General features: G+C 36.7%; 1 protein-coding gene across 1 annotated transcript in view; it reads left to right on the top strand.

The window, feature by feature from the left end:
* Positions 1-12,929, top strand: part of Ptprq (protein tyrosine phosphatase receptor type Q) — a 194,640-nt gene that overhangs the window by 108,538 nt on the left and 73,173 nt on the right. Inside the window, exon 26 of the mRNA XM_028754570.1 lies at positions 5,566-5,889. Within this exon, the coding sequence (XP_028610403.1) occupies positions 5,566-5,889 (324 nt within the window). The remainder of the gene's footprint in view (positions 1-5,565; positions 5,890-12,929) is intronic.

The following is a 12,929-nucleotide window of genomic DNA, read 5'->3' as shown; positions in this document are numbered from 1 at the left end:
ATATACATATACATATACATATACATATACATATACATATACATATACATATACATATACATATACATATACATATACATATATATATATATATATATAATAACTATGCATTCCTAAATATAATCTTCTCAATCCATATATGTTACTGACATGCATGATTTCAGGGTGGACCATTTGATATTGGATAATCAATTGGTATACTTCCCCGGAGAAGACTGTTTCTCCCGTATTTCATATTCCTCAGTTGCTTGTTGATCTTGATGTAGGGCTGAGACCTCATGGGCTTCTCTATTTTCTGGATCTTTTATACAGAATTTTAGAGTTAAACTTTGAGGAAAATAGACTAAACTTTAGAGTACATTTTCAATGCAGACTTGAATGAATGTTTATGGAAAAGTGGATATTGGATCTGAATAATAAAGGCCATACAAACCAGTAGAGTTCTTTCTAGGTTCATTATAAAATAAAAACCTGCTTCAGATTTTGAGTTCTCTTTGTCCTGCAATTTGTATCAGGTGCTGTGCAAAGAGAGAAGGATCATTTTGTAGAAGAAAATTATCACAATCGTGGTGGGTTAAACCAATGCAGACTATTCATTTAAAATGCTGTGATCAGAAATCCAGGCATTTCATGTCTGATTCTCTGCTTAGTTTCTGGAGTTCAATTCAAATGGACAAATGGACATTTTCAAACGGAATTCAGAGTCTTCTTCTAAGTTCCCATAGTTGTGGCAGAATTCAGTTGATTAAAGTCCCCAGTTACCTGTTTCTTGATTGGTCAGCTCTCAGATCTGAAAGGTGAGTCATATGATTTATCATGAGGCTCCATTTTCTAGGGAGGCAGGAGTAGAGGCGTTTTGTTCTAGTGTTTCTGTTTAATCATTGTATCTATCTCTTACTTCAGTTCTCTCCTTTACTACTCTACAACAACCAAAGAAATCGTTATGTTTTTCAAGAACTCATGGTCCGGTCCACCGGATAACCTTTTATTTTAAAATATACGGATGTGGACTCTTAATTAAGCAGCAGTTTTACTCCCCTTCTATCCCTGAATCAGTGTTTGGGAAAACAAGAAGCGATATGTATAAGCAATCTTTTAGACACCTTTGTATATAACAAGAAACGTTGACCAAGATCATTGGTCTCTAAGCTTCCTTCAAATTCTAGAAGTCAATGATTTTGCCATTCATTTCCCTCTCTCATGGATTTAACCAAAAATGCAGAGATGAAAACCAGAGCTCCCATAGATATCAACCTGCCTGGGTATATCAAGTTGCAGTAGAACTAGGTACATTCTCTTCTGTTGAGGCCTGACAAGGGAGGCCACTTAGTAGGAAGTGATCCAGAGGTAGGGAACAGAGTAACATACCCTGCTGTAGTTGTTAGGGGGCCCACATGGAGACCAAAGTGCACATTTGTTACATATGTGTAGGGGCCTAAGTCCATTCCATGAATGCTCTATGGTGGTTCAGTCTGTGTGAGGCCCCATGGGCCTAGGTTAGCTGATTCTGCAGACTTTCTTATGGTGTCCTTGATATCCTTGGTTCCTTCAATCCTTCCTCCCTTCTTCCACAAGATTCTTTGAGTTCTGCCTAATATTTGGCTGTCAGTCTCTGCATCTGTTTCCATCAGTTGCTGGGGAGCCTCTCAGATGACAATTATATTGGGCTCCTGTCTGCAAGTATAACATAATGTCATTAATCGTATTAGGGGTAGGCTCTCTCTCATGGCTTGGGTCTCAAGGTGGACTAGTCGTTGGTTGGCCATTTCCTCAATTTCTGTTCCTTCTTTGTCCCTGTACATATTGGAGACAGAACACATTTGAATCAAAGGTTTTGTGGGTGGGTTGGTGTCCCCAAACCCTCCATTGGAAGTCTTTTCTGGTTACAGGAAGTGGTCATTTCAGATTCCATAACTCCTATTGCTACGAGTCTTTGCTAGAGTCACTCTCCTGGGGTGATTTCACTGATTCCTGGGGGTCTCCACTGCCCTAGGCTTCTAGCTCATCCCAGAGATGTTCCCCCACACCCCACAACGATTCCATTCTCTCTCCCAACTCTTTCTCCCTCAGTCGTCCTCACACTATATCACTCCTGTTTCCCTCCCAGCCCTTCTCCCACTCAGTTTCCTCCCTCCATCCACCACCAAGGAGGCCTCCCCTTCTCTAAGGAGAAAGGGATGGGGGGATGGGAGGAAATAGGGCAGGATTGGGAGAAGAGGAGTGAGGGGAAGTCAAGTAAATAAATAATTAATGAAAAGATCAGAGCTCATCCCTGCAATGCCCTTCTAACTTCTTTCCTTGACAAATTATGTGTTCTGTGAATTTTCGTTTTCTCAGGAATAAGTACAGGGCTACACTTGTTAAAGTGTCCTTTCTGAGTATCTCACTTTGACTCTTTGGTAGCTTTTCATTGCAACCCAAGTTACTTGTGAGCCCCTCAAAAATGTCCCCAAGCCCATGTGCAATTCTTCTGTTTTGCTGTTGTTAAAATTAGATCAATCTTGACTTAACAATGGCGATATCTCTGTTGTTATAACCTAAGAAATTCTGTCCCACATGCTGGCTCTTCTCTGGAAACTTCTCCCGAGCCCTCAAGACATTTATACTTCTCTGCTTTATGTTAGAAGTTTTAAAAATATATACTGTGCTCAGGTGACCTCGGTTTAAAATTAGTCACTGGAAGATTTGAATAAGCCGAGGAATTGCTAACTTTTCAGCCAATTCTAAAACTACTTAATGTAATATATTTCTCAGAATATTTTCTATGGTTGCTTGTTTTTCATAATATGTAAAGATTAGACATAGTGGTTTATAAGTAGCATTACAAATATTCTATTGATTATACATTATTTTTAAAGTAATATTCTTACTCAATATGGTTTGGTGTTAAGTATTATTAATTGAAATTAATTGAAGCACATTCTGTGACTTTAAGTAACGTAATAATGCTTCCTCTGTAATGTATAATATCCTCTATTATCTTTAGTACCAATATATAGATAGTAACTTATCTGAAGATGATTTAGTAAAAATTTAAGAACCAAATCAAAAATTTTCATTAGCTCTCAGTGACACATGTGTTATGAATAATTCAAAAATTTAAAACTCAAGCATTCATGCCGTTCCAGAGAATTCCACACTAAAATATCCATCATTTCTCTTTTGTGTTGAGTATCTGAAAGGAATATCAGAGTTACTCTACTTAAAAATAAAAACTCATTCTTGGGTCCCCAGGCTCACTCCAGTGGATGGCTGTATTTAAATTGGACTGAGCCTGGGGACCCCAGTGGAAGAGTTAGGGGAAGAGCTGAAGGCGCACAACATCAATTAACCGGACCCCCAGAGCTCCCAGCGACTAAACCACCAACCAAAGAGTAAATACATGGGGCGGTCCCTGGCTCCCGCTACATACGTAGCAGAGGACTGCCTTATCTGGCATCAGTGGGAAGAATGGTACTTGGTCCTGGTGGAGGCTCGATGCCCCAGAGAAGGCAGATGCTAGAGGGGTGAGGTAGGAGTGGGTGGGTAGGTGGGGGGGGGGGAGCACCCTCTTAGAGAGGCAAAGGGAATGCAGATGGGGTAGGGATTCGTGGAGGCCAGACAGGAAGGACAGGAATTGTTACATTTCATGTAAACAAATGAAATGATTAAAAACAAAAAAGCTCATTTTTTTTTCAAACTTTCCTCCTTTCCCAGAGCTCCCATCTTTCGACTTGTTCTCATGGTTCATCTCGCTCAGTCCCAAGGCCTAGGAACACTCATTTCTTCTTCCTTTTCTCACACCTTCCAAGTCACACAGGAGATAGTCCTGTCACCTCCCCATCAAGACGTATTCGCGGTCTGACAACTTTTTCCTTCTGCTATCATCCAGGCCGCTGGCTCCTTTGGCGTTGATACTACAAAGCCTGCTCACTACTTCGCCCTATCCACCTTGTCTCCCCTTAGTCTGTCTAGTGGTGGAAACCGGCGGGAGCCTGACATCCCTCTGCTCGTGTAAAAACCCTAACAATACACTGCAATCATGCACGCAATCTGGCCTGCAGGTCTCAGAATTTCCCTCCTGCTGGCCACTCCTTGATTCTTGCTATTTTACAAAGAAACGGAGCATCGTCTCATCACGGGCACTTTAATCATGGTTTTCTCCATCAGAGATATTCCTCTTTGAAAATGTTTACACAACTCCTTCCCTTATCTTTATTAGGAACTTAATATCTTTTCATTTGATATGTCATTATCTATGACACCTTCTTTCATTCCTCCCTTACTTTTTCCTACATCAGTGTTTACCTTCCATTTCGTGTGTGTGTGTGTGTGTGTGTGTGTGTGTGTGCGCGTGCGCGCACATGTGCATGAATGTTCACTGTACATGTCGCTTGTACATGTGAAAACCAGGAAAGGGCACCAGATCTCCCGGAACTGAATGCAAAGAAGGTAGTAAGCAACCCTGTGGGTGCTGGGAAGAAAATCAGGGACTTCTATGCGAATAGCAAGTTCTTTTAACCATGGGGTCCTCTCTCCAGCCCCCACCTTAATGTATGTCTTTATTGTAAACACGCTTCTTTAATATAAAGTGCACGGAGAAAGCATCTACGTCTTGTTTATTATAGTTTTGGCACCTGTAGTAAGCGATCTTTACATATTTATCAACTATTTTACTAACTTGACATATTTAGTAATGACTGGATTGACTGAGCATTTGTTAACTTTATGTTTGAGTTGAATAGTGTCATAATTTTCATGAGCCATACAATTTTGAAAAATTATTATCATTCTTTTTATGTCCCCTTAATAACGGTATTGGTGGTATGCTTGAAAAGAGTTCCAGGACTATTTGCCGCATTGATCTTTCATAGTTTTAACTATAATTTGCCCTTATTACTTTCCAATAAATTTCCTTAAAAACATGAGCTTTAGTGTTACTGATTCCCTAACAGTGGGCTTAGAGTCTGATAAATAGATTCCAGTTAGCAAACTAAGAGTTGTAGGGCTCCTAGGAAGAACACACAGTTGTGACACTATATTGCTACTTTACTCCATACATTAATGCCACTGTGTTGGATGACATTACAGAAGGTGCCGATTTTCATTATATGTGATATAAATTAAGTTCAATTAATTACATAAATTCATTAAGCGAGTTTATTTATTTGAAACAGTTTTTAATTAAAGCTTACACTCTAAGAATGTGTTTATTGCTTTCTAGATACTTAAGTAAATAAATACACAATCTTAGGAACTGACTCATAAATATAAAGTAGACATCATATCTAGGGAAATTCTAAGGATGATGTGAACATACATTTGTCTTTGCCTCAGTAAAATTTTCTATGCAAAGCCAGAGTACTTTTCTATAAACCATTTCAGAGTGGGTTATGCAATCAAGTTAGAAATGAAAATTAATCAAAATGCTTGTCCTTTCCCTTTTAAAGCGATGCCCATCCCCCCAAGAATCAACATGAAATTCGGCTCGTTAACTGTGAAGACAATGATCTCAATGCTGTCATCACGTGACTGAACTCCGTAGGTTGCATTGTAACGTTTGTAATTTTTCCCTTTACTTTTTAGTTCCCAGTATCCCCACAAATATAGCCTTTTCTAGTGTCCAGTCGACTAGTGCAACACTAACATGGATAAAACCTGATACCATCCTTGGATACTTCCAAAATTACAAGATAACTACTCAACTTCGTGCTCAGAAGTGCAGAGAATGGGAACCTGAGGAATGCATTGAAGATCAGAAAGTTCAATACCTCTATGAAGCAAACCAAACAGAAGAAACGGTAGATGAGCTAAAGAAGTTTCGATGGTATAGATTCCAAGTGGCTGCTAGCACCAACGCTGGGTACGGCAATGCCTCCGACTGGATTTCTACACAAACTCTGCCTGGCCGTGAGTATTGTCTATTCATACTGCTTTCTGTTATGCTATCTCTATGGTAGTGATTTCTATTTATTCCACTGTGTACAGAATCATCGAAGGTGAAAATAAGTTAGTATGCAAATAAACTTGTGCAGTAACACCTTTATTTTTTATTTAAATAAAAGTGAATGGAAATTTAAATTTCAGTGATTATTAGGAATGTTTTTGTAACTCCAAGAACTATGTCAACATCTTAAAGTCTTATATAACAACAAAGAATTATGGGAACATTCTCTTGTGGAAGACCAGTAAGCCATATTGATAAATATATGCTACCCTTAATTGATGTCTATACATTCACTTTACAGACACAGATCTTGTTGCTTTTAAGTAGAATTATCGAGTTCAGACCCATGCAAACATACACACTGTATTTGTGTTGACCCTAATGGTTCTGAGATTCTGAGGAAAATAAATATTAAGTGTCTGATACCCACCTTAAGATATGGAAAAGTAAATATAAGAATACTAAGAAGCATAATCTCTCACAATAATATTTATAGTTCAGGACTTTTATACTCAGGAAAACATTCTTAAAATACTGTTTTTTAATCATTGGGTATACATAAATATTGCTCATGAACTTAACTTTCATATTTTAAAAAATCTGGCCATATTTAAGTAAATATTTTTTTATTTATCCTGAATCCTGTCTTCATAGAAATGTGCAGATTTCCATGAAATGTAACTGATTTACGAGTAAAATTCTGAATGACAGATTTATAGAGATGTTCTCTGAAAAGCCATCTTTGCCCTAGTCCCAGCACTTTAGAGTAGACATAGTGACCGAAACCAACACTACTCAATGTAATATGCTTTTTGTCTTAATTACTGTATACACAGGAATACAATTCCTAATCAAAGCAACTTAGGGAAGAAGAGGCTTATTTTTGCTTATGGTTCCACAGCGATATAGTCAATATCAGGGGGAAGGCATGGTAGCAGGCATTGGGGTCCCCCAATACCTGGACACATTGTATTTGCAGTCATGAAGCAAGTACTGGACATAGGCCAGACTATAAAACCTCAGGACTGGCCCTCCAGTGATGTACTTCCCCCAGAAAGCCTCCTTTTAACAAAGGTTCCACAATCTTCCTAAGAAGTGCCAGCAGCTGAGATGAAGTATTCAAACAGGAACTTGTCAGGGACATTTTATATTAAAACACAATGTCTTCTAAATACAGAATTTATAGTGTTATCTCTCTTTCTTGATTGAAGCTCTTACTCAGGGATGCCTTTCAAATTTCCCAAAATAATTTTGTTATTAGCAGACAAACAGACAGGAACACACACACACACACACACACACACACACACACACAATTTTTAGTGACAAGTAGATTCTCTTGCGGTCCTTTATAGATAATGGAATAAGCTTTTATCTAGAGTCTTTGTCAGATCTCCTGAACGTATCTCTTGTTACAGTTCCCTGGAGTGCCTGGCGTCATTTTTTGTCATAGTGATTAACAAATGTTGTTTGGTGTAATTCTGCACTTGATGTAGAATCCCCAAACTCAGCTTTCAGCACATTGCTTATCCAAGTCCTTTCTCTTAATACTTTGGCTTCTGTTTCTGGAAGATTTTCCATTTAGCTTTTTTTTTTCCTGTTCTTCTGTCAGTCCTTTCTTAGACTATCTTGCTTATTCTTATGTTCTGTTTTATTAATTTTAAATGTTATAATACCCAGAAACTCATACTTGTCTTTCTCTTTAATATTACATAGCTTCCAAGAGTTCTTAATTTGCCTTCTCATGCCCTACGGCTTTAACTTATATATTGATTATCTTCAATTCCCTATTTATAGTCTCAAAAGCTTCCAGGTTCTGCAGATCAGTATATTTACATGATTGATTGCTTTAGGCCAGTGTGTGTGATAAACCTCTCCAAATAAGTATAATCTAAACATCAAATCTCCCCATCCTCTTCTTTCTTACCTTGGGATATGATATTATTGATTTGCTAGCAGAAAATGAAAATCTATATAGTGTTCTTTTCCCCTCACAAGTGTCTGTAATTAATTTCAATGAAGTGCACTAACTTCACTGACCTCCTGAGCTATGAGACCGACTATTTAATCTTACCGTAGGTGATGTGTAACCACTCCTCCTTATTTTTCCCTCCCACTCACAGTACAGTATTTTTACTGCAAAAATTCCCTGTTTGTTTCAGATGAAATGTTATGCGTTGCATTTCATAGCATGAACAGAAAGAAATGCTTATATAGCCTCCAACTTAATGATTTGTGCATAGAATTATTCACAACTCAATTAAAAGTAGTCATGTAGGGGTTTTTTTATAGCACCCTATTACAGTGAATAAAAATTAGCTAGTTATTTTAAAACTATCACTTGTTGATTGTCACCATATCATTATATATCTTTATAAATATATATATTTCTGGTAACTGTAGATACACCATAGGCATTTCCCAACTAAATGATAGCTGAATGAATAAACTATAGAGAAATGTGGAAACGAATTAGATCCAGTTAACATTTAGTCAACAATAATATTTGTTTTAAATGGCATGAGATGAGAACAAATTGCTATTTCTTTTTATTTAATTTGTGAGAATTTCATATACAAGCACTCTGTTTACATCATTTCTACTTTTCCTGCTCTCTCCAACTCCTCTAGGGTCCTGTATGACTGCCTTTCAAATTCATGGCCTCTCCCATGATCACTGTTACATACATACCACTGACACACACCCCCACTGACTGTTGTTCTTATGTATATGTGCTCAGGGTTGACGACTTGGGATTAGATAGCCTATCAAAAAAGCTTATCTCTGGAGAAAACGGATTCTCTCTTTCTCTTTGAGCAACCTGTAGCTCTTCATTTAGAGTTGACGCCTTAAGAAATTTTCGCATCTTCATTGGCATACCAACTGGTTGTCTTTATGGAAGTCCTCCTTAGAAAACCGTAAGAGATTTTATTGGTACAGCTTTCCTATCAAATTTATACGACTCTATCTCATAGAAGAACCCTAGTCCTCTGGTTCTTTCAACCTTTGCAAACCCTCTTCTATGGTGTTCCCTGAGCCGTAGGTATAGACTTGCTTTATAAATTTAACTAAGTAAGGTGGGTCACCTATTCTTTGCATTTTGGCCAGTTGTAGCTCCTGTGATAATCTTCACCTGCTACAAAAAGAAACTTCTTGGCTTAGAGGTGAGTCAGAGCTAACTGTGAATATAAGGAGAAGTATTCAGAATACTGTTAGAACTTCTATTGGTTTAAAATAATGGCACGAATAGATTTTCCTCTCAGGTCTCTGACCCCTCACAATAAAATTGAAAGCATAAAGAAATTGACATATAGATATAAAAATATTGGTAAAGGTTTGACTGTAAGGTGCTTCAGCTGACAGCAGTAGCTAAACTCACAAATTACATTTTGATAGAAAGTAGAACAGTCAACTAACAAAAAAAATCAATTTTAAAGATCCAGAAACTGTATGTTATTGGAAAGATTACTACAATGATTAATGTTGGGTGATACAAGATAACTTAATGATAAGAATAGTGGAAAATTAGCAGAGAATATGAATTATCTAAAGCAGCTACCTCTGGCCCAACTACTAGGTCCTCTCATGTTTGGTTAAAACAGTAAGGTTCAATCTTTTTAAGTGAAGATCCTTAAGTTTTTACTTGTAGCTAATTTTTAGAACTTAATCTATGTCATCTGGTTGTGTATCCCAAACACTCCATATCTGGCCTGGTCAGTTGCAACTCTGGGTTAGAATATGCCTGTTTCTGACTGTCTTTCTTCCTCTGTGAAGGGTTGCATCTTGCAGCCTGTGAGCAGGTTGCACAAGAAAGGCCTGCTTCTGCTGCTCATGGTGTCAAGACGTATACCCTCTAAATGTGCTGAATCTTGCAGACCCTTAGGGCTACTGTTAAATCTGTTTAATTAGAATAGAAAATATATCACAGCAATTAAAAATGTGGCAAATAAAACTAGAAAGTTGGATTCTTAACATTCCTTGTACTTAAGAGTTTCTAGTTGAATGCTATTATTTCTTACATCACTTACTCTCACTTCCTTCCTGTTAAGACTTTATCACAATATTAAGTTTTCAGAAACACATGCAAACAATTACATTCAGTATGAGTTACTCAAGGAAAAAAAAAGTGTGGGTACTTTCAACTTCTCCTGATGTGTGTGTGTGTGTGTGTGTGTGTAAAATATATGTATATGACATATGATATATATCATATATATATATAATATAGAAAACAAAAACATACTACATGTATTAATGTATTATATATCTAGCACAACTTTGTTACATGTGTCATACATACATGAAATAACATTAAAAATAAATGGTAAGGCAATCTGATAAAAATCTTCAAGAATAGTTATATTTTAAGTAGTGAATTAAATCAAGCTTGGGAATAGATATTTTTCTATATTATCATTTATATACCAAAAGTAATATATATGTATGCATATTTCATCTTTGTGAAAATACATTATGTTCTTAATATTCATAACATCTGTAGCCTTTAAAATGAAGAATGCTTTGTGAGTGGGAATAAAATAAATAATAAATTAATTCTTGAAATTATGACAATGACTTCTTTACTTATCCTTTATTCTAAGGCATATGGCAACTTTTGATTTAACAGAATCAACATTTTTAATGATAAATAGATTTTAATTTCTGAATTAAATATACGTTGAGTAAAATAAAATTTTATAATTTGTATGAATCCAGGAAGAATCTGATTTTGTTTTATATAAAAGACAAAAAGATACTACATATATTATGCATATATAGTCATGTATAATTAATATATGTGTACAGGTATTACATGTATGCTTTATAGTGAAATAACATTTAAAATGAAAAGGAATTTGAGGTAGATACAGTGGTACAAAATTTTAACCCCAGCATATGGGAAACAAAGGCAGGTGGATCTCCTCTGTGAGTATGAAACCGGGCTGTCTACACAGTAAATTCCATGACAAGCAGAGCTTTATACTGAGACCCAGGAAACCAGAAAAAACAAACAAACAATAAAAACAAATTACAATGGCCAAACAAAAATCTCTTTTACAGCAGTAAAATTTTCAGTACATACATAATGCTTAGATTTCATTATACCAAAAACTATTCAACATTTCATAAAAACAGATAACCTGGATAAAAATAATTCATGTCTTATATTACTACAATTGGAAAACGGTATGCTGTTTCATGATATAACTTAAGACCCACTATTTTGCTGTTTCATGGATAACTTAAAAACAAACTATTTAACTGAATTCGAGGAAAAGAAACCCCAAGTAACAATACAAAAATCAATGTTTCAAATGAGTATGTGTTTTGTTCTAAGTGTGGCAAAGAGTGCCTAAGCACTTATTGATGATCCAGCATCTTATAACACGTGGAGGTCTTAAGAAAGAGTTAGCGCTTGATGGTTAGTCTGAAATTAAATTGTTCAGAATCTGAATAACAAAAAAGTCAAAATATTAATCACAAGTGGAAGCCTGTTTATATCATAAGAAAATGTTATTATTGAATCTCTCTGGGCTCATAAAGAAAAACAGGGCAGACACTCTCTGGAGCTGAGTTAGAATGCAAGCTGAGAGCTAAACTGTCTTACTCTCTGAATGTGAATCCACAAATCTAAACCAGAGTGAACCAAGGAAACGATATCCAGCCAATTCAAGCTAAGGCTTCTCTCTCCCTGGTACTCTGATTTCCACAATTGAAGGAAACATGTTTTCTCCTTAAACCATCTCTACAGTAATAACATCTCAATTTCATTCTGGATATATATCGGCACACTAGATATCCTTTTTCCCTAATTATCGTATCCTAAATTTGAGTTGTGGGATGGGAGAGTATAGCATAAAAATCTGTTCAATCTTTGTGCTCTTCAATAGGCATTCATAATAGTAAGGAAATATTGAACATTAAAGAAGTGTGGGTGTGAAATTAGTTTGGATTGAAATGGGAATCACATAATGTGCATCTCCTACAGACCACCAGGAAGGAGAGACTGTAAGGATGGAAAATTCCTGGGGTAGCGCTTAGGTTGTGAAAACCACAGGATACCATACTCATGAGGAATTTTAACTACCCAAACATCTGTGAGGTGAAAAAAATTCAGCAAAACATGCCTCATCAAAGAAGTTTCTAAGGAATGTAACTTTACAAACTCAAGAGAAAAAAAAGACATGGAAAGGGCAGAGCACATCTAAGTGTCGTGGAAACAAATTGTGGATGGATTGCCATGTATTTACTTTTCTGAATTTAAGTTGTAAAATAGACTTGCGAGCCATGTTAGAGCAACACAAATAGGAAGACACAATGCCCCACTACTGATCTTTTCCTCCTTTTTGTTTCCTGGCTCAACGTATTAAACAACTGATTGCTAGTTGTTGCACATAGCAACGAAGGAATCATTCTCAATTCATATTTTTGGCTATTCTCAGTCTCTGTGAGTCATTACTGACTTAATCTTTAAATCTTTCCTGTCTTTGTATTTAGATTTCTTCAGTGAAGTCTCTAAGGACATGTTGTTGTATTTATTTTCTAGATCAGTACAAAACGCACTTGAATGTCTGGCCTGGTTTCTGTTTTTTGTTTTTTCATATTTTTATTGGTTATTTTATTTATTTACATTTCAAATGTTATCCCCCTTCCCAGTTTCCCCTCCACAAACCCCCTTTCTCCTCCCCATCCCCAGCCTCTATGAGGGTGCTCCCCCTCCCCCAACCCCCCATCCCCACACATCCACTCCTGCCTTAGCACCCTAGCATTCTACAGGGACCAAGAATGGAATAGAGCCTGTTTTCTAATTTTAACCACACTATTTCTCTGTCAAAATCTTTTTGATGTTCTTGTTTGCCTATATGTAAAACATATCTTTTCAGTAATTAGAGTACCATTTATGTTTTATGCCCCCCCACACAGTACAGTTACATGTTCTCTCTCTCTCTCCCTCTCTCTCTCTCTCTCTCTCTCTCTCTCTCTCTCTCCCCGTCCCTCCCTC

Source organism: Grammomys surdaster, unplaced genomic scaffold (assembly GCF_004785775.1).
Source record: "Grammomys surdaster isolate TR1022 unplaced genomic scaffold, NIH_TR_1.0 126028, whole genome shotgun sequence".
Classification (NCBI taxonomy): Eukaryota; Metazoa; Chordata; class Mammalia; order Rodentia; family Muridae; genus Grammomys; species Grammomys surdaster.
The sequence above is the reverse complement of the archived record's forward strand: the minus strand, read 5'-3'. Positions and strand labels throughout refer to the sequence as shown.